Source organism: Orbicella faveolata, unplaced genomic scaffold (assembly GCF_042242905.1).
Source record: "Orbicella faveolata isolate gen_17 unplaced genomic scaffold, um_ofav_v1 contig_1, whole genome shotgun sequence".
NCBI lineage: Eukaryota > Metazoa > Cnidaria > Anthozoa > Scleractinia > Merulinidae > Orbicella > Orbicella faveolata.
The window spans coordinates 21,433,871-21,456,674 of NW_028301536.1; the positions used below are offsets into that span (position 1 = coordinate 21,433,871).

General features: G+C 38.6%; 1 protein-coding gene across 1 annotated transcript; it reads right to left on the minus strand.

Annotated features, from left to right (window-relative positions):
* Positions 1-8: 8 nt before the first annotated feature.
* LOC110044765 (diacylglycerol lipase-beta-like) lies at positions 9-22,758 on the minus strand. Its single transcript, XM_020750343.2, has 16 exons — positions 22,432-22,758; positions 14,794-15,375; positions 14,107-14,251; positions 13,903-13,974; positions 13,467-13,591; positions 12,996-13,146; positions 12,096-12,179; positions 11,881-11,958; positions 11,691-11,768; positions 10,768-10,910; positions 10,120-10,188; positions 9,782-9,854; positions 9,138-9,340; positions 8,376-8,656; positions 6,782-6,850; positions 9-3,190 (listed from the first exon to the last, which is right to left on the minus strand). Exons 1-16 carry the CDS (start codon positions 22,524-22,526, stop codon positions 2,205-2,207), a joined length of 3,234 nt encoding a protein of 1,077 aa, XP_020606002.2. The 5' UTR covers positions 22,527-22,758; the 3' UTR covers positions 9-2,204.
* Between the last annotated feature and the right edge of the window lie 46 nt (positions 22,759-22,804).

Below are 22,804 nucleotides of genomic sequence, written 5' to 3' on the forward strand. Positions count from 1 at the left end.
CTACACCCTTATCTTTACGTATGACTTCAAATTTATTACTTATAATTACCAGATAAATTCTTTAGCTTTTTAAATATTAATATACATCTATCAATTAACACAAAAGAAAGGGAAGAATGTTAAAACATCCAACAATCACATGAGCTCAACATTTTGTCTTCACTACACCACCGTAAGACAGCGAAAACCTATGAGAATGTCACAAGGTGCTCAACATTCCCTGTTTACAAACGCCCTAACAATGATCCTTCGCGTTTTACGCTCGCACCGAGATCTCTCGATTCACCGTGTCGGCAAAATATTAATTTGTTTTAATTCAGATTATCATAAACAACTCCCCGGGAACCCCATGTGAAAAGGTCGGGGGTGCTTGTCGGAAAATTTGAGTTAATCCCATAAATGAGACCAATATAGGCGGTGCTCGAGCTTTATTTGACCCCTAAAAGATACCACTTTAAAAGGGATAGACAGAAATTTAATTATTTCTTTGAGTGCAACAACCCTAAGAGATACCTTGAGAGCTTAAAACTCCTTAGCGAGACGACGAGCCTCTCCAACCTTTTCACTTGAGAGCCGCCCCCGGGTAAACAACACTTTTCAAGTTAGTGTATCACCAACTGTAGCAAGCCTGCATGCGTCGTCTAAATATTTTCAGCTAGTATTGATAGAATAGATAATACAAGTCAGTGATGTGTACAGAAGAGGCGTAGAGAAGAGATGGGATAAGGAGTGAAAACGGAGCTACTAAAATTTACAAAATACCTCAAAACAATCATTTATAGTCTGTATTAATAATAACTTTTGACTTAAAACTCTTTTTAACTTATACATCTTAGTTTCTCTAGTATATAGTACTTTTAATATATGTATATATTATTTGTTGTAATAAATAGTAGTTATATTAAATAAAAGACTTGGAGCCCATTTCAAGCGTGGAAAGCCTGGATAACGTTACTCTAGGAAGTTAATCAGCGCTTTGCCAACGACTGTGGCAAGTTCTTATTTTTACGTTTAACTGGGTTTAATCTAACGCAGCTAAACGGTTATTGGTTTATAAATATTGGCAAATCAGGACGCGAGGTACAAAATCAAAACCGAAAAGGACTAGCTTATGTGACTTTCCCGCGCTTTTAGAGTGAGTTCTGAATGGTTTAAAGGTCTATTTGCATCTTTACAGAAAAAGCAAAAAGTAAAAAGTGAAGTGCTCTTCCTTTCTAAATGGTTGGTGCTACTCATGCACTGATATCTTAAGAAGCGGGTAAAGAAAATAAACTCTAGTAAAAAGGACTGTAAAATACTTAGAATTATTCTGGTACCAGATTTTTGCTCGATTTAGCGTCCAAAGCGTGACACCAACTTGCGTCACGTCGTTCATTCAAATATAGTGTCAGAGCGGTTTTCAATCGAGTGTCGTAAAACCAAAACCAAACTAATTCCTTACCAATTAGACTACTCAGTCAATCTCAAATCGTAGTGATGCCAAAACCAAAGTAATTACCTCATTACTTTCGACACTCATTTGAAAACCGCCCTGGTCGATTTTGGAATAAATAGCTGAAAACTGAATAGTACACAAGGCAGTGTTATATATAGTTCTGTTCCATGCTCTACCATGCTTGGGTGTAAGTACTTGATAAGCACGGCAGTTCTAACTAAGTCTCGATAATCATACATATACACTGTCGATAACGGTATTTCTTAAAGTATACACAATTAAAGCGCACGCATCTCAAAGTTCTACAAAATAGAGTAAGAGCACTCTTGAAGGCTGTATTCTAATCACAGTATTGCCTTACCAACGAGGCCGTGGGGAATCAAGATCGAAAAAAAAAAACCCAATAATTCTTTACAGCCCAGCAGCGATGAAATTGTCCATGAACAGTGGTAACATTAAATGAACTGAAACTACAGCCTTCAAAAGAACGGGTGAATAACCTCATTCTAAAGATTGTGCCCTCCCCACCCTATCCCTGTTTCAAGAATAAGCAGTATCACACGCTATGATTATTATTTAGACTACTCTGGCAATATTTCAACTAATTTTCTTGAAAGCTATAAGCTCGCACATGGAAGCAAACGACGAAAATCATATTAAAAACAGGCTTATGTCACTTCAATTCCAAAGATTCCTTGCACTAGCTGCCATTGCAAGCCATTTTTAGTACAACTGCAAGAGTAATTGTCCTCTTTCCCTCACTCCACCGTTATAACGTAGTCTCCAAAAAGTTTGCATTAGTTCGTCGACCGGTCAGCGGCTGATCAGCGCGCTCAAAGTTGGAGCTAGCGTGGTGTAATGTCTCTGATGCGGCTTGTTTAAGCGGGTTTCTCTTTCGTCTCCCAGTGCGCGGTTTGACAGATCCCAGAAGGAACTCCTCTTCCTGAGAAATGTTAAGACCCGAGTCCGACACCGAAAACCGAGACTCTGGACCCGAAGATTCAACCGAGCGCGGTTTCGGTCTTCGGACAGCCTCGCCATTAACATGCACGGCTTGCTTGGAGAAGAGAGAAACTTTGTCATTATTTCCTCTGTGATTATCGACATGGTCGCTTATGGTCCGGAAGTATTGCGGCCCATTCTTGCGGTGTGGACTATAAGGAGTCAGAACTTCTTCTGATTCCCTTCCATCCACTGAGTCTGAGGAAAGAGTACTTCCGTCTAAGTCAAAAGACGAAAATTGCGTCTGATACTTCCTGGCTCGCGGACGAGGGAAATTCCAGTACAAAGACGAAGAAAAGTTCGCTTGAATTTGCGAGTCGTACTCAAACGTTCTTGGCGGTTTCGGCGGCGGTTTGTATCGGAAACTTTGCCTGCCCTCGGACCTTTCAGTCTCGAATGTTCGTGGAGGTTTCGGGGGCGGATTGTCGTTTGCTCGGCTATAATCAAGTTTTGTGCTTATCGAGCCGGCAGATGTAGCCTTGCTAGCAATTTCCTGTAGTTTCGAGGTTTTCTCAGAGCCTGGTGAATCGGAATGGTCTGTGTTCGCGCGAGGACGTGGATGTATGTCTATAACGTTATCAGTGCTTTGCTGAACAGTAGGAAGAGTGTAGTCTACCCAGCTAGCGGACACGCGCGTGGACGGCGCGCTTTCTTCTAAATCGGAATCTTCAAGGCCGCTCTCAGGGCGGGCTATCGGTGCTTTACGTGCTTCTGAAATGAGGGCAGATATCCGCCATAATGGGTGATGTACATCTGTTATGAGAACAAAGAAACCATTTACAGAATAAACGAAATGGATTAACGATTTATTAAAGGCGCCTGGGGCAAATGTTCGTCCACTTAAAACTAGTTTCATACTTGTTAGTCGACAAAATTAAGAAATAACGTCAGTAAATACATCACAAATTGATAACAAAACGAAAATAGGCAAAAGAAAACAACACGCAAGCTTCAACAGGCAAAGCGAAAGATGAGGAAAGGCACGTGGATAAAGAAGCTATAAACATGTGTTGGGACACATTTCCCTGATCTTCTCAATATTGATACACAAACTGGTTATATTGAAACTGCTCATTCTAACATGTAAATTTAAGGGAGGGGAAGGGTTTGTGATAGACAGCCACAGGGATGATTACACGCTATTCCATCTGTTTCCGGATTTATTGTTTACTGCCTAAGTAAGGATAACTAAGATCAATTATGTAAACAATTCAAAATAAAACAAGCGTTGTAAGGAGTCTGAGCGAATTGACTGTACAAAGCACGCTGCGCATGACGGGACGCTTTGCAGATCAAATTAATCAATCCCACTGTACATAGCAAGCGTACCTGGTTAGTTTTCTTAAAGTGAATGCATTTAAGAAACACAGTGACACTGCACAAAAATAAACAAGGCAAACAATAAAGATGCCATGATGTATACACGAAAAAGAACAACATCAAAACAAGTACAACAGCCTTATTAGCATGAGCCATCAAATTATAGACGTTCACTAGGCAACAGTGACATTCACCTCTAAAAATAACAGCAACAACGACAAAAGAAAAAAGAGCAAAATGAACACAAGTTCAAAATAGCCTGAACGTTCTGGATGTGTACACATCATCGAGAAGACGAAACAGAGAAGTAAAAACAGCAGTGAAAAGAGAGTAAACTAAGCAGCAAAGAAGAACAAGTGAGAAGCAAAAAAAAGTAATGCTTTGATGAACATACAATACAATACAATACAATACAATACAATACAATACAATACTTTATTTAACCACGCGACACTTAGGAGCGCAAGCGCTCGTTAAAACGTGTGCGTGAACTCAAAATTGTATAAAAGAAGAAAAAGAAGAAATAGGATTATATAATCTATGTAAATCTATGTATTTTTTTATTAGAGAGCGACAGAGAACAACGCCTACTATATCTAAAATTAAGCTTCTAATTCATCACAGAGGTGTTTCATGTTTACATTTGTAATTCAAGAATCGTCACATTTTGTTAAAGTTTTAATGACCTACATGTAAGGGTGTGCCGCGCGACATGTTAAACAATTAAATTAAGAAAAGCAACTCATTTACTTGTTTAAAGCAGTCATGTTTGTAGGAAAAATTGCCATTTAGTTTAGAGATTCTTCAGTCTGTCGGGGTTTTCTCAGCTCAGAGCTCAGGAAAGCGGCACCAAAATAAGGAAACGTAACACAAGTTACAATTAAACTTGTGACTGCGTGTTTCAACTGTTTATTCCTTGTATGGTAGCCAACTTCCTTAGCAGGGGCTGCAGAGAGGACCCTTTCGCTACCTTCAGTAATTTTAAATAGCCGACTTTTAGTGACACGACTCCAAGACCTCTACTGACTGGAAGTTTAACTAGAAGCTGGAGATGAATAATGGCAAGCAGGAACAAACTTACAGCTCGCTGTACTAGCCATGCTCGATGACAAACTGTACATTACCTTGTCTAAACTGTAGTAACGCTGATTTCAAAGCTGTCGAGGCTTTGCATATCAGCAGGAACGTCAAGTCCAACTTCTGCCGTTCAGTCAAAGAAGAAACGAAAAAAGAAACAGTTTACAGAGGGAAAAAAGGAAAAATAAACATAGAAGGAGCCGTTCAGTGGAAGGGTAAAATTGGTCATGCACTCTGATAAGACATGTAGTTCAGTTTACTAACAATTTTAAAAGTAATGTCTTAAGAGAACACGTTTAGTATATGTTAATATGAAATGCAGTTGAGTTGCTGTTAGCTATATTCGGTTAACAGTGTCGGTTAATGGTTTAAAATAAAACTTTTAAGTAATATATTCAGTTTTCGAATGATTTGTGTAGAATTCTCTCCGGCACACTTTTATGATTAATTTGGAAATGCAAAGAGACGACAAAAGGGTCAATATTTAAACGTTTAAGGGCAAAAAGGTGACAATTTACTTTATCCTCCAATTATTTTTCCTTACTTTGCTTTCTTAGGGTTTAAAATATTAAGACTCAAATGGAAAACGTATGCACCGAAAGGAACAAACAAAGTCATACTGTAAAGAGGTTCACAAATGGCGTGGGGCTTCAGTGTCTTAACTTATTTATTTTATCTTCTATTGTAGTTTGGGGTTTATATTAGAATGCATTTGTCATGGTGTTAATAATGCGATGCTGGATAGGTTTAAAGACTTATGTTTAAATACTGAAAGAACAGCCTCTGTTATTTCTGGTGTGCTAATAAACAAATTTAAAACAAAACTTAACAGTAGCAAAGAAGAAAACAAACGATGTGATAACAAACACAGGTCAACCCAAACGCAGCGAATACTGTACAAGTCAAAAGTAGGATTAACACTACACTATGAGTTGGCGCAAAACACCACTACCACCAAGCAGCCAGACAGGCTTAGAAACCAGCATAAGCGTACAAAATGTTCATAGATACAGAGCAGTGGGAGAGCAAATTACTGGTAAATTTTTTTGGTGTAAACATGATTGAGAAAACAAACAGGCACTTAACTAAACAACTGGAATCGAATACAAAGAACTGGTCAGCGTAATATGGAACCTGACTCCACAGAACAACATCTTATCAACTTTTTTAAGAGTCCTGATCTCGCTTCCAATGTGTGGCTTCATAGCTCAGTTGGTAGAGTATCGCACCGGTATTCGTGGAGGTCACGGGTTCGAATCCCGTTGAAGCCCTGATTTTTTTTCAGGCTTCTTCTTTCCAACTGCTTAAATTGGAAAATTTACTGCGATGATCATTCTTCCCCTTCAGTCCTGACATATGTTTCCTCAAACAAAACTGGTTACGTAGTAAAGTAAAGAGTCAAGGAGAGACCTGCTAGCGCCAGATTGTCTATCACAAAAGAAAGGATGTTGCGAGAAAAACAAACAAACAAGCAAACAATCACCCGACGTTTCAGACCGGGAAAGAAGAAGAATCATTTTTGGCACAGACCTGCATCTTAGATAATTGACTGAGTCCGCGATTAAGGCTGAAAAGCTGCTGAGTAACATGAAGAATGCTGTTGACGACATGCGAACCGCTTGTCTTATTTCTGTCTGATCGGATAAGATTCGAGAACTTTTCGGTGCCTTAACAAAGCCTATGGAGCTTTGCCGAAAACGGTGCCGACTGTACACCGGGGTGCAAAATTCCAAGGAAAGAGGGCAAACAAAACAAACAAACAAACAAATTCTTCCCTAGGGAAAAACGCCCGGGGTACAGTTGATAACAAAACCCAAAATGTAGGACGACTGCATGTGATTCAACCATAGTTAATTCAACAAAATGCAAATGACACACATTAAAAAGATATCTTAAAGGTAGTACAGCCGGGTTTAGACCGTGAAAACAATAGAAACACGACCTTACCGAGAGCCAAAGAATCAGCCGACGCCACGCTCTCTAGTCTATCCTCCTCTACAGCACGAACAGTAATCTCTACAGGAATCAATGGAAAGAAAACGCAGACAACAGGATTAACACAGACGATATTAACAGAGACCTTTCGCATCATGTCTACTTAACAAGGCCAGAGACAAAATTGCACTTACATGTAGTCTAGTAAACAATTAGATTTTGAGCTTGAGATTTTATCGCGTGATAGTTGACGAGGGCGCAGCTCGAATCAACGATCACGCGAACGAAATTTAAATCCTCTCCTCACAGAGAGACGAAGTCGCCATCACACTGTTAGGCTACTCATTATCTTCAACAGAATAGTCAGCGAGTAGCGCAGCTAATAAGAGAACGGCATTCGTGATAGAACACTTGTAGATTTATAGTTATGATCGATACTCCCCTACAAGCTACTATTCTAAGGTCACAATCACTAAGCCCTCCTGGGCTACGATGCACCCTGAAGTATTTTTGCCCATAAAAAAACCCAAAGACTTAAGAGGGTATGGTACCCTAAAATATGGCGATGTTCATGAAAAATTCAATTTCTTGGAAATACAAGACTTACGACCCTTGAGGACTTGTCAAAAACATTTTGAAACGATCTTGCCGAATTTCCTTCCAGATGAGTGTGAAATTTAAGGAAAGTACACAGTGGTATAAGTTTTTTCACGTAGCAACGGCCATAGAAACGACTGTTTACTATAAGAACGTGACCAAAAATATAGATTATTTTTAACTTATATGAACTAAACTATTTAGAAAAAACTTTTAAGACGTGCACAACTCGATTGGTATAATTATTTGTGAAAAGCTTTGCCTCCAATTGCCATCACAGGCTCATTCATTTCCCTTATGACAAGGAATATTTCCCACAACTGCGGTAACTTTTTACAAAATAGAACAACCATTGCACCCCCTCCCCCCACTATTTGTGGCTCGTTAAATGCTTAATACTTCGTGTAAGAAACTTAAAGTGCATTTTACTCAAAAGTTTACTTTTGTACCGACTGACTTCGCGCCAACATTTCTACTTTGCAAGGTTTTTAAGTAGAATTCCTGAAACTTGGGCTCATCAAAGACCAATAGTGTCGTGATGATATAAACCAAAAAAATCGTAACATTTTAAGGTCTGTCACGTGACATGAGATGATTTGTCCACTGGGTGTGGTAAAAAATTAGGTTATTTCCAAATAAAGCTGTAAAAAGCACTGAAAATAAAAGTTAACTGTCAAAACTTAGGTTCATATCACAGAACAAAACAGAAACTTACATGATATGCTTATTTGACAGTCAATTCTTGTTTTGTAAAAGAGCAGGAAGTGTTGGCATCAATACTATAAAACACTCTTCAAAAGGCTGTGGCTGGTTTCCATAGCAACCATTTTGAGTAAAACTCTAGAAATTTAATTTCTCTCCTTGAGTGCAATAGCACACAATTGATCTTTCTTCACCATATTTAAACAAACTTGTTGGTCCATATTGAGGGTACCATACCACCTTAATACTTAAGATATATTACCTAAATATATTGGAAAAATAGTGAGATATCAAATATTGACATTACCTTCTTCCAGTGATCTTGCGCCCGTGTGATTATTTCGCGTAAGGAAGTGATTGGGTTCCACAAAACCAGTCGGAGGGAGCTCCAGCGTGTTAGGGCATGGTGGATCTGGGGCAGAAAGAACACTCTCCTCTTGCTCCTTAGAGGGAAGGCACTGATTAAGAGCCTTAAGAACAAAATCTGGCATATGGTCCTCCCACATGAGGCCTGAGATCTGAATCGTCTGGAAGTCCTCTAAGTCGGCCCAAACTGGTTCGTATATGGTTCCTTTTCGACCGCATCGACTGTGAACAGGAAATGACCTGCTTTTAAACTATAACGATCACGTCTGAAGAACTGACAGATGGACTAACTCACGTGCGGGCGGACGGGCGGACAAGTTCACTTGCTGACTGACTGATCGACTCACTCACTCACTGACGGACAGACAGACGAACTGACTGACTAACGTGATTAGTTTCAAATGAAACAACTTGGCTGGGTAGCAAACAAATGAAACACTTAGCTATATATCAACTTGAAGTTGATAAACGTACATTTAACTGATTGCTGGATGGACTGAGGGACTGACGAACAGACTCACTGACTGACTGACAAACCGACTACCTGAAAGATCGACATACGGATGGACTGACTGGCAGACGGATGGACTGACTCACTGACAGATGGACAGTTAGACGACAGAACGGACGAGTTGACTGACTGACTACAAGTGCATGGTAAACTGATGTTTCCTTCTTTTATTTGTCTTCTCACAAAACTTACCCTGGCACAGAGACCGTTTTGACAACATGAATGACTTTCCCGGGAGGGTAAAAAGTAGGCGTCTTGGAATTCTTGTTGTTAGGTAACTGAAAGTGTTCCCAGTCCGCCTCGGTATCTCGTAACTGAGCATCACAGTTGACGCACTTACATCCGTAACAACACACGAACGCCGAACGACACACACAACCACGCAGAATCTTCCACTGCAACAAAAACAGTTGGTTTGTCTTTGTTCGGTCGCAGAATATGTACAACGAACAATTGCAGTTATGCACATGCAAATTTGGCCAACGTGACTTTTTCCGCGCTTACAAAGGTTATGATCTCTTCCCATGCTTGTAACCAACTGGATGTCCAAAGTCCCCGACACCCATTAGACACTTGCGGTCTAACAGAATAGACCTGCAATCCCGCAAGTCGTGCATTCAACAAGAACAAATGCAAAATCACGCAACTTAGAACAGTGTGGCGGAAAAGAGAGCTTTACAGTATATCAAACAAAAATCTGAAAAAGAGAGGAAAGAAGTATAACAGCAACAATAATCTGCGAGACAAACAGTGTGATGATACAGCGTACAGCCAAGTGCATGTTAAAATGCATGGAAAACAGCCCATTTCTGGAAGTCGAATGTAAAACAACTTACTTTTGGAGTGGTGGAATATGAAATCACGGCCATTATCTTATTTCGTAGATCTTCAAGAGTGTAAAGACTTAATCTGTGGAGACAACAGAGTTGTTAACTGATCATGTTGATATCATGTACAACATTTCCTTATTTAGCACTCTCTCGATTTTTCTTAGAGAAGACAGACACAGCATCCATATCATTGTATCCGGATTAACGTGGTGTCCCTTCTTCACTGTCGATGGATGCTGAAAGTTTTGAAGGGAAAAGGAATGCTCAAACACGGTTTGTATCGGGATCTATTTGCACATGTAGTTACAAGATCAACAGCCATATTGATTCCTTGTTTAGCATACCTAGGAATCATGTCTTTTCCAATAACAATCGACATAACAAAATCACGGACATACTTCGCTGCATCTAGGCTGAAAAAGGAATGAAAATATTGCAAGTTAACAACTCAACAACAACAAAATTGAAAGGCCAAGTTTGTGCCAGAATCCTAGTAAGTTGGGGGCAACGAGAAGACGACGAAAATAAGATTGACCTTACTGCAACTAAATAAAAGATCTGTTTTAAGTGCTTTACTTGTTACTCTTCACTATTCACTCCTATGCAGAAGGCCTACACTCAACTCACATTCTAACTGAGCAGGCCACAAAATTCAGTCAGTAAGTCAGTCAGAAAGACAGAGAAACAGACAGATAGACAAAAAGTCAGTCAGTCTGTCTGTCTGTCAGTCAGTCGATTGCACTAGATCATGTTCAAAACAACACTTCAAACATGACAAAGATCTGTACAAATTGTACACAACTTTGTAGAGAAAAACACTGCTGCATTCATAACAAAAGTTAGGTACCGGTAAGTGTAATTTACATTTCCTGACTTTTCCCCTATTTGAAAGAGTGGTTTTCCTTGGGGGTGGAACCCTGAATAAAAAATCAACACGATCTATAGACCTGTGAATATTATTTCATAAAACTTAAATAATGTACAGTATGTACCTCAAAGTAGCTCCAGGAGGTGAGAAGGCATAACAGAAGAGATCAGGGTATGTTGGTCGAAGTAACATGGCTAAGATAGCTGCCGTGCCAGCACCAAGAGAATGGCCAACAAGAATAAGGCGATATGATTCAGTGTGTTTCTCCTGCAAAATAGTAAAGCCTCTTAGACCTAGCAGGCTTACTGCTCTTGGTGTTTAACTCTGGTTTCTGTAGTATGAAGTGACTAGAAGCATTGCTTCCCCTTGGATGACATGCAGTCCATCACAGGTTACTCCTAAGCATTTTCAGGTTGCCCAGACAATCAGCTGGGAGATAAGCACTGTGAGAGTAAAGTTAATTGCCCAAGAATGCAATGTAATGACCCTGGCCAGCACTCAAATCCAGACCATTTGATCTAGAGTTCACACACTAACGGGGAGGCCGAGTGGTTTAGGGTACTGGATTTGAAATCTGGAGGTCCCTGGTTCAAATCCTCCACCATACTGCTATGTGGAGTTGTTCTTGGTAGTCCTCAGTTCAACTCCTCAACCACATTGTGTAAATAGCCAACTGGTCAGCCTCCCACCAGTTGGGATTCTTAATAGTTATGTTCTATTTGAAATATTTGTTTAATATTTATTTACAGTGTCCCCAACTAGCAAAATAAAGTTATTTATTTATTTATTTACTTATTTATTTATATTATTTAATCGTTAGGTCCCCACAACACCCAAATCCTGCTGATGGGTTTACAAATAATTTGGCATGTAACAATAAATATTATGAATAGCAAAGGCTTGCAATGAATGCAGACAGATCATATTGGTCAAAGTAACACGTGCACCTCACTAATCAAAGGAAACTAAGATGTTATACTTTATTTAAACTAATCTGGCCAAAAAAAATTTGTGAATCAGAAATCAAAAATCAACAAAATTTCTTACTGGATCAGAATTGAAAGCTTTTTCAAGAATACCACCCTCCAGTTTCTTCTTGAGGTATAAGGCAACCTTTATCATACCCTGAGATAAAAAAAAAGAATAAGTCCATAATATTCGCTTGAGGTTTACAACAAATAATTATTTTGCTCTGACTGGAGAGCTTTGTCACAAATTTAGAAACAAATCAGTATACCTTGTGTCCAAACCAGTTTGTATCACCACCTTCTATTGGTATTGTTTCTGCATCAACAGTGAAATCTGTTAGGATATCCTGGAACATGAGAAAAATGATGTAAATTGTGGTGGATTCAAAATGACTCTTAAAGAACTTGCTACTTAGAACAAGACTTTGTTTTCATGACTGCATTTCAGTTCCTATAATGGGCAGGCTAATCTCTAACTGTTTACCTGAAGCGATAAAGTTCCTCTGATGGTGACCACAACTGCTTTCTTTAGATGATCCACACTTACAAAGAAAGGTGTTTCAAAGAGCTGAGGAAAAAAAAAATCACTGGCTATAAAGTAGTGTACAATGAGCCAAAAGGGAGGCACAGTGGTCTGATAGTCAATGCACTGGAGTCTGGACAGGGAAGCCCAGGTTCAACCCCCACTTAGGGTCAGTGTATTGTGTTCTTGCACTAGACACTTTACTCTCACAGTGCTTTAATGCTTGGGGTAATCCTGTGATGTACTACCATCTCATCAGTAATCCCATAATGCAATTAGATTACAATGTAACATGAAATTCATATCACGAAATCACTCAGTCATGAAAGGTCATTCTCTCTGGATTTGTCACTAGCCCCTCCTTCTCAAGCTTTCTCATCCTCATGTGACCTTTTTTTTCTGTCATGCACTCTTTCACCTCAAGATGAAAGAGGGGCTGTTTGTAGACAGTCAATAGACCATATTCATATTCTTGGTATTAGACTGGAACTAGCTTGTAGTGGCGACTTACCCAGGGGGAATATCATTAAAAAGAAATAATGCTATTTGCATTTGAAAAGACTCTCCACACTAGCCTTAGTCGTAAGCTAGTTCCAGTCCAGTACCAAGAATGTGAATATGGCCTATTTGCAATGTTTATGACTGCTTGTGGATGATCAAACATTGCAAGGTTGCTCAACTATGAAGAGAAGCTCCACTTTCACAAAAGACCAAAGAAAACTAGGAATTACATGTACATGTAGTTCTTCTTCAGCCAACCCAAAACATGGACTCCCTGGCAGTAGGGACTTGACAGCAGTTTACATCTGTACATGTATTTGTACATACAAGTAAGGATGTTCCAAATTGACATTAACTTACTTTGTTGTGATAGCTGACAAAAATAGCTTCTCTGTTGTGAATGTTAGCAATCCTCTTAAGTGCTGAGTAATTACAACGGCAGCAGTTGTCACTTTCAATATCAACAAACTTGTGTGATCTCGGATCTGGATGACGACATGGATAACAACATCTGCAAGAGAAATCCAAGAATATTGATTATTTTCCTGATTTATAAACAGTTTTCAGTTTCACATAAAGAAAGACCATACACAAATGTGTACCACCAATTACATTGATTTCCTAATTGACAATCAGAAGAACCAGCACAGCAAAAATCAAACAAACAGATGAAGAAGATGAGGCATTAATGATGACGTCAATGATAAAAAATCAGTGTGTGCCCTGATACAGGATCATGGCCACTGGAGATAATAAGGTAGCTTAAGAAAGAAGAAAGACTGTATTACAAATAATACTGGACACGGTGGTTAGGTAGAAAGAATATTTTACCTAAAACTTTTCAAAAGCTTGCAACATCCACAAGCAACATTGCTCTTCATATAGATTGGCCAGCCATAAGCAGACAGTGCATAGTTCATGTAGTATACCACTTCCTTAAATAGAAGCAATTCATTCTGAAAATGAAAATGGAAAAATGAATACTATGGCAGGCTCCTGCCACATTGTACCCAATCTGGTTTCATCTTTCATTTAGTAAAGCATCAGAGAAGAATAAAGCCTTACAATGTACATTATGGCTTTTTATTTCTAGCAGCTGATTCTAATATCTGTAGCAAGAAATTTGAAGCATGATGAAGACTCAAGAGTATTGCCTAAAACTCCTCTTGATACATGTAGGTTATGCTAGTTATAATCAGACAAGCATGTACACCCCACGTAGCAAACTTTAAGTGGTCAAATGAACTGAAGTGGCAAGAACTGTTACCTTGTCTTTGAGGTTAAGTGTTCTCGAACTGTTTGTCCTTTGAAAGCGTAAAGATGATTTTTTAACACCTTTCTGCAAATTGCATAACAAGACAAGAAAACAATCAACATCATTTACTATGTACAAGACACTGCATTTAATAACACTACACTACAGTACAGGTGAATGCATGAGCAATAGTTAAGACTTTGTTTATTTGCAAACCTGAGAATCTAAGACTTGCTGCTCTTCTATTGCTCTTATAAGGGCTTGGTGTTCTTGACGTTTTTGCTGCTTTCTTAGCAAAACAAGTCCAGCTGCCAAGTCTGAAGGAACAACATCCAGATCTTGAAAATATTCAGCGAGCTTTCTGATGTCAAAAAAGAAATTGTTGATTAAAGAAAGCAAATTTTGAACAATGAATTTCCAGTTTGAATAGTTACAGTGCATGTACAAGACCACTGTTCTCTTAAAGAATTAGATTGTGTGCTCGAGATTTCTATCACTTGATAGTCAATGAGGACGCACACACAGAAATCAAGAGTGAATAATCTAATTGTTTTAGTATAAATCTACTTGTCGTTCAAAACTGTATCTAAATCCTGTTCACAGACACAGTTTTGAAAACGCCAAAAAGCGACCCTCATTTCGTTAACAAGGGCACACTGCTACGCTACTCACTATCTATCACAGAATAGTGAGTAGCGTAGCCAGTAGAGAATGGCATTCGTGATAGAACACTAGTAGGTTTATACTAAATATATGTATAACTGAAGTCATTTAACTAATTCTTGGGAGGAGAACTGGACTGGGACTTTGACTGTGTACATGTAACAAAGAACTACATGGGTTTTCTGTTAATTAACAGTTATACTTCAGATTGTAGAACACATGTACTTTGACCTACTGCACCTTCCAATAAAGTTGAAGACATTTTCATCTCCTTGTCCTACTCCTGAACAGCAACAACAACGTTTGAAGCATCCTTCCCAGCGCTTCTCATACTTGCGTGTAATGCTGTGTGATGCATCTACACTATCTTCTGTAAGTTGTGCCTCTCGAAAACGAACCCAATGCTTCCCAGCAGAATCAAATGCGCAATACACAATTATGATGACTGAAAACAAAAATAGCCAGTTGAACACAACAATGGCTCTTGCAATATATATTTCTGGTGTTAATTCGCATATTGTAACATCAAGAAATATCCATTTGATTCCTATTGACAGCCATAACAGCTCAATAATTGACAGGACAAGACGAACATAAAGTAACTGTGGTATGAGATTTCGAGGTTCTGTATCCATTATAGAGCCTTTTCCACTCATCCAAGCAATGGACAGTTCCATAATATTTGATGCAAAAAGAAGTGCTAGATATCCTCCCATAAAATAGTCTAACGTCTGTTCACAAATATGTTTATCTTCTTTATCGGCTTGGTGCATGTGATAAAAGCCATGGTAGATGCCTACAGACACTGACAAAACAATCATCCTATAAGAAGAAGAGAAAGAGTCAAGACAATTACACGCTGCAAAGAACAAGGGAAGAATGGTCTGCATCAAAATGATGAAAGAGCTAAGTCTCCCATTCATTGTACATGTAAAGAAGTCTGTGTCAGGCCAAGTGGTCCATACCACTGGAGCTTAGCCCGGTTTTACCTACTTTAGCATAGGTGATTAAAAGGTAAAGGTTAAGCACGTGGCTCATCAGGCTGAAGCTTATCCCAGTTTCAGTAGCAGGAAGCGACTAGGAGTATTTCTACTCCCCCCTGGAAGGGGAGTTAGTCCATCGCAGGGTTACCCCACAGCATTAAATTGGCCAGTACCTTGGTGGAGAGAGGCACCATGAGAGTAAGGTGTCTTGCCCAAAAACACAACACAATGTTCCCGGTCAGGGCTAGTTCTGCAGTCAAGCACACTAACCATGAGGCCATTGCACTTCCCATAAGTGACTACAGTGTAGGAGTATTTCTACACCCATCAGGATGGGATGCTAGTCCATTGCAGAGTTCTTCCCCCCCTTTAGCATTAAATGTAGTAGTACCTATTTGTAAGTGCACCTGGGTGGAGAGAGACACTGGGTGAGTAAAGTGTAATGCCAAAATACACAAACACAAAGACCCCAGCTGGGAATTGAACCTGGACCACTCAATCCAGAGTCTGGTTCACTAACCATAAGGCCACCACCATTGCACAATGTAGAGGTGCAGTGGCCTCAAGGTTAACAGGGGCGGATCTAGGGGGAGGGTGCAGGGGGTGTGCACACCCTTGAGATAAAGCCTTCTTCATATTTCCTTTTAAAGTTTGTTTACTTCACCAGTCAGTTACGCCATTCCTTTGTCGTGCACCTCCTCCTAGGAAAAAACCTGGATCCGCCCTTGGTTAGTTTGCTCCACTCTGGACTGAATGGCTTGGGTTCAAGCCCTAGCTAGTCATTCTCTTGTGTGCCTCTCTAGCCAGGCATATAAATGGATACTGGCCAATTTAATGCTGGAAGTAACCTTGCGATGGGCTAGCATCTCATCCAGGGGGAGTAGAAATACCCCTAGACGCTTCATGCTACCAAAACTGGAGATACAATGTAAGTGCTGGCCTGATGGGCTACTTGGCTCATATGTAGACTTTACCTTTACCTACTGTACATTGTACTGTACCTACAATAGCAACCTCTCCAGAATGACAATGGCCACTAAAGCATGTCCCAATGGCCATAATAACCTCTTGACAGAGGCCAGTTAATCATGGACTGACAAACCACGTATTCAAAACTCCATTTTTTATTGTAAAAGGCCAGAAACTTGATTCGTACAGCATGTTGGTCTCTGTTTCTGTTTGGTTTCTGTGTTGCTTATATATTCTGATTATGTTACATATTAATTTCATATGATACAATCAGCATTTTTTTCAAATTAAAATGCTGCATGCCCAAAAAAAACAGGTGTGATAATAACTACACCCGTACCTCCCCTTTATGGAGGTTTGACAATACAAATGTAGTGGACTGACTATCCTGAAGATGACTTTTAAACTAGTTAGTGGTAATCATAGATTAAAGAGTGCGTTCAAGTTTTGGTATTTCATAAAAAGCAAAAATTCTAGGAACAGCATTTTTTACCTGAGCTGTTAGGTAGATGTGAAATTGACCTCCCTCCAGCAGGAGCGAAAACAAGTGAATTGATCGCAAAGCACATGCATATGAGAGGGATTTTTCTTATTTATACATGTATTACATAATATTAGTTATGACTGATCAGCAAAAAACATAGACTGCAGTTGGTAGGTTGCTAAGTCTGTGTTTTACACCCAGTCCGTAGTCCACAGTCCACAGTTCGCAGTCCACAGTCCATGTTTTATACTGACGGTGTAAATCGACACAAACAATGCGTGTTCTGTCAGTATGCAAGATGACGTGCTTTTATTACCAAAACTAGGACAATAATATTATTCTGTTTACGAACACGAGTTTGAATCACCTTGGCTTTAGGGGAACTACTACAAGACATTTTCACTTTCAAAACACAAAACAGAGGACATGATTGTGTACCAAAGTAATCCTGTGGGAGTTGAACTCTTTTCCTGTGCAAACACTTTCGTTGGGTTTACATTGCATAGTTTGCACACAGAAATCTAGGCCAGCAAATAGAAACTACACATTTCCTCCTTTGTTTTATTCTGCAGAAAGCAGCGTTGGTTTTGGTCGAATTAAAAAGAAAAGAGGGTACACAACATGGGGCCAAACTGCAGCTTTCTGTTTGTACCAAAAGTCGTACACATTTTGTGAAGACAAGTCTGCAAGGTTTTTAAATGCCAGACAGACTTCAAACTTTAAATAGACAACTTATCTGCTACAGTCCACAATGAGCTGCCTTGACACTTGAAGGTCCACAATACTGCATAACACTCAAAAGAAAACACACGGACAAACATGGGGATGACACCATTTGCCTCTGAAGAATTTCTTTTCTTTTTTTTTTTTTGGGGGGGGGGGGGAATTGGTGTCCACAGAAAATACATAGTTAACACAAAACTCAAATTTTTCTACATTACTCGATTAGAACTTTGTTCTCTTAAACACAATTAGTCAAAAACATTTTGGTTTTCTTTTAATTTTTAACTTTTTAGCCTTGTAAATAGCATCTTAACATAAATTACCATATAAAGTGTTTTTCAAAACATGTAAACTGTGTATATCTACATACTTAATAAACAGTCTGTATTGTGCAAGCTGTGTCCCTCTGTTTGCAAAATACAACCAATGGATTTTTTGAATTTTCCTTTTTTGGCTCTGGAACATGCTGTACATTGTGCTTGGCAAAGAAGGTTGACATGTTTTCTTATGATCTCAACACACAAGATTAATAAACATAACATGGTCCAGAGAAGAGCTATCAATGATAAAAGATACATTGTATAACTGACAACAGCTTTGTCATGGGTTTTATTTTAATTAACCAACCTGCCAACAAAGTGCTGGGCATGGCAGGGTGCCCAATCAATTACTGTTTTTCACATTAACTGCATGAAGTTAGGTAGTTCAACACTTCTGTTAGGTTATGCAACTTGCCTGGCATGATGCTGGGCTACAAAACTAAGCAACAAGCTACAGTGTAGAATATTTTTTTGAACTCTCTAAAAAGAATGTATTCTTCAGAAGATAAAACTTGGAATTGCAAATACAGCTTCTCTGTTTAATAAACGATTTTTAAGGCTATTCAACAATACATCCATGGGAGATGATTACTGAGCATGTAATACATGAACTTTTTTGGTCTAGCCTAAACCTAACACGACAACATCCATTTCACCAAATAAAAGAAACTTCTTATAAGTTACCATCAAGGGTCTCAAAATACATGTGCACTGTAGTGATTCCTAAATTTAGCGTACTAAAATTTATTTCTTGGTGATCAAGTTGCATTGTGTGGTTTGCAGTGACAGAGTACACACACATGTTATACATTTTCAAAATTGTTCCTATTTGCATAAATACAACAACTGAATTCTGAAAATGATATTGAACTATCAAGACTGACGCATGTAGAAATAAATGGCATGCAATGCATGCAGAAGTGACGACTTTTAAAAATTGTTCCTAGAAGATTGGAACATAAGCAGACAAACTGATTCTTAAACTAAACTGTAGAATTTTTGTGTTACAAATTTTAGGGGTTTACATTTAGGGTAGTCCATTGGTAGCTCATTCAAGTAGTTCATGTACCAGGTCCATCTTGTTAGTCCATGTGCTAGGGGTCAGCAAAATGTACCAACCCAAAAGAAAGACTGATAACTAAAATAAAAAGCACTCTGCTGATCCTACAAACAGCAAAGGAAAGCTGCAAAGGAAAGCCGCAAAGGAAAGTTACTCTCTCTGAAATCGACACCAAAATATTTGGCAACACTAATTACCTCACCAGAAATTAATTTGTTGTTTTAACTGTATACTGTACTTGTCATATCGATTAAAAGCAGTTCACCGATCCTACAAACAGCAAAGGAAAGCTGCAAAGCCTTTACCTATTGCCTGTGTGACTTACTTCTCTATCTGAACTTGTATGTATGGAGGATATGTTCTTTTTTTGAGTTTGCCTGTGAACGAAAATTTATCCGATATTGTATAAACCAAAATCCACCCCTAAATCTTCTGCTAAAAGCTAGAATTAAAAGCACTCTGCTGAACCTTCAAATAGAAAAGGAACGCAACAAAGGAAATCCCTGAGTGCATTTCACTTCCATGGAGGGGTAAATTGTGTGACATGAGCCTGATGGACATAAGCGCGACGAAATAAGTGAGAAATCACCATCCAAAGGAATGCATGCACGCCAGCTTAAAGCGATGACGTCACATAATACATCATTGCTTAAAAATGAAGAGCTTTATCATATTATTAGCAAAATCCAAATCGCAATTAACAGCAGCCTTGCCAGTTGCAAAATGGTGGTTGGGTACCCAAGACACTACTACATGTAGTAGCCAACTCCTAGATGGAGACTGTTCCCATGGCTGGCAACTCCTTGCAATCCAACCACAAGCCCCACATGGAAGGGAAAATAAGGCATCTGTCCCACAGATAAAACATTGGAAAAAGAGGCAGGGAAAGGTTTAAGAGGGATTAGCCCAAAACTATGTGACAAGGTTTACATGAAAAATAACTATGTTCTCCACAAACTCTATGTTCACCCTAGTACATTTGTATGATTGTCACTAACTGTCCCACTACAATCCATCCCTTCTCTCGGTTTAAGTTTAAAAATCTTGATGTAGTTTAGAGCAAAACTCACATAAGGTGGGGGGAGAGCCTATAAGAAAAGCCCCCATGCCAACTATATTCATTCTCACATCAATGAATTACCATTCCTACAGTAACTAGAAAAAAAGGACACAGTTCTGTTAAAATTTAAAATAGAAACAGTTTATCACATGAAGCAAAATCAGTCCTAATGATGTGAAGAAAATCAATCCCAGAATGTACATGTAAGACTGTAAATCCCTTTAAACCGAAGCAGCTTTGTTAGTGTATGTGAACACAAGTAAAAAGCATCAACCCTGACTGGCACAGGTAAATAAAATAATTTCATGTTAAATAAAGATTATAATTTTGCTGAAAGTGAATCAAACCACTCTTAAAAATAGCTACATCTATAATATTCCATTCCAAAATTTAATCAAACATTTTAAAAGGTGCGAAAGATTACCGGTATGTAAAAAATTTAACTAAGGTTATCAGTTAATTAAAAAGTTTAAACCCATGAGTTTTTATTGATTGTACACGTATATATAATTTTGATGGCCCAGCAATTGCTTCTAAACCACTTCTTGACAATGGTGAATAGTTAAAGATTTACAATCACTTGCTACAAATGTATATAAGTAGGCCACCATCATGTATAAACATTCTTAACCAAGACAATGTCGCGCTTTTGGAAAAAGCTGCCAGCTAATAAAAATTGTGGGCATTTATCCAAGCTTGAAATAAAATTTAATCTTCATGCAGACCGATGTTTGACAACAAAGCCACAAGAGTGCAGATGGTCGTGAGTGAAGGCACACATGTCATCTGCACATTCCACTAGGACATACATGTATGATGCATTTTTTTATACCACACATACATTTAAAAGTTGTTCACAGTTTTAAAGCGCTTCAGGGTTGTGCGCTAACCTGTGTAGCAAAATTGGGAATGAATCTCTCTTTTAATTTGAGAAATCTTGAAGTTTGTATACATAACTAGTATCAACATCAGTGATTACGATTTTAAGATATATGACAAGAAACCACAGCCTGGGAGCTTAGTGGAGATATTTGCAAAGGACACTGTGTTAACATATGTTTATCAATTTGCAAATTGCTCTATGGCAATACTGGTAAAATATATATAAACTTTTTCACTCCTTTAAATAATTACAAGGGATACCAGTAAGTTCAAAATATTAGCAGCAATATCAGACCCAAGAAAAACATATTGGACATGCATGTAGCTAGTTTCTGAAAGGTTTTCAATTAATAAATAAAATATAAGCCTTAAGTTGTTTTGTGACTAAATTATGAATATGTACCACCCTGAACAACAAAATGTAGGTTATACGATTTCAACTGATATGTCAGTAGCTACACATAAATGTGTACACGAACTACCATTTGAAAGTGGAACACTAGAACTAAATATGTTGCTTGTAGAAATTATGAAGAATTCTGGTGATTTATGTGACTTTTGTGCAATGTCTTGTACATACACTAGATCTGTGAATATTCATACCTTTGTGAATGAGATTTCGCTTTGGCTATTAAAGAGGTTTTCCTAACGACAAGCAACAATCAATAGCAAGTAAATTAATGGAACACTTTCAAGCTGAGCCACACCAAAAGCTGGGCGAACACAAACTCTCGTTTGAGTCCTCGACAAACGAACCAAAAGCTTCCTTTGAGCTCCTAAGTTCCCGCGAAAGCAATTTCTTGCAACTACAGGAGAATTTACAAGATCTGTATTTAATTGTTACATAGGAATTTTGCCGATGCGGACGACTTCGATGGAAGCTCGTTTCTCATTACTAATAAGCTCACTTAAAAATGGCTAAAGTACATCCGAAATTCGAGAAGTTACTTATCGTAAATGTCTCTAGCCGAGGAACAACAGATCATCGAAAAAACAAGATGAGCGGGTAAACAAATATTTTTCTTTCATTGTGGTAACAGAAGCTTGAAGTTGAATAGTTACAGAACAAAAGCAACGGACTACTGAATTAACCAAGTTTGTGACAGTATAACAGATGTCTCCGTTTGTACCTTTCATACGTTTTACAATTAAGAAGACTAACGGTCAATATCTTTATCTGCTAAAGAAGTAGTTTTAGCAGTGACATACTTAATATCGTTCGTAACAAGATTACACGCGCTCACTGCCGGGAATAGCCGCGAAATTTGTCGGGCATATCGTATCATTTGGCTTAGCTAAAGAGCTTTCTTACGTTACATAGAATAAAGTTACCTCACATGTGATGTCTGGCAATAACTGCGAGCTATTAACACAGGGAAATAAAAACATTTTCTCACCATAATCCTCTGAGGACGAAAGCAATTCCAAACGGAATGACCAAATCATCACTTGCGACCATCCATCGGCGCTTAAATACAACAATTCCCGGCATATTTTGACATAAGGTCTCTTTAGAAGAAGTACATGTATACACGTGAATAACTCGGTTTGTACGGTTTTCCTCGCGACAGTTTTTTGAGAAGTAATTTCTTTTCGACAAAGGTGAACTAATCTATTAGGCAATTAACGTAATTACTCCAAAACTCCACAAAAGAAGAGTTTTTCTTTGTGCAGATAAACCAGTAACAACTTCTCTCAAGGAAGTCTCCTCAAATCACAAATACAACTTTAAAATTTGCATAAGTTTGCGCATGGGTATGGAATCTTCAG

Coding starts and splice junctions, on each gene's coding strand:
- LOC110044765 (XM_020750343.2), bottom strand. CDS start 22,526: ATGCCGGGAATTGTTGTATTTAAGCGCCGATGGATGGTCGCAAGTGAT. Junction 15,376..22,431: donor TTCGTCCTCAGAGGATTATG/GTGAGAAAATGT, acceptor TTCTTCTTATAG/GATGATTGTTTTGTCAGTGT. Junction 9,341..9,781: donor CATATTCCACCACTCCAAAA/GTAAGTTGTTTT, acceptor TTTTTGTTGCAG/TGGAAGATTCTGCGTGGTTG.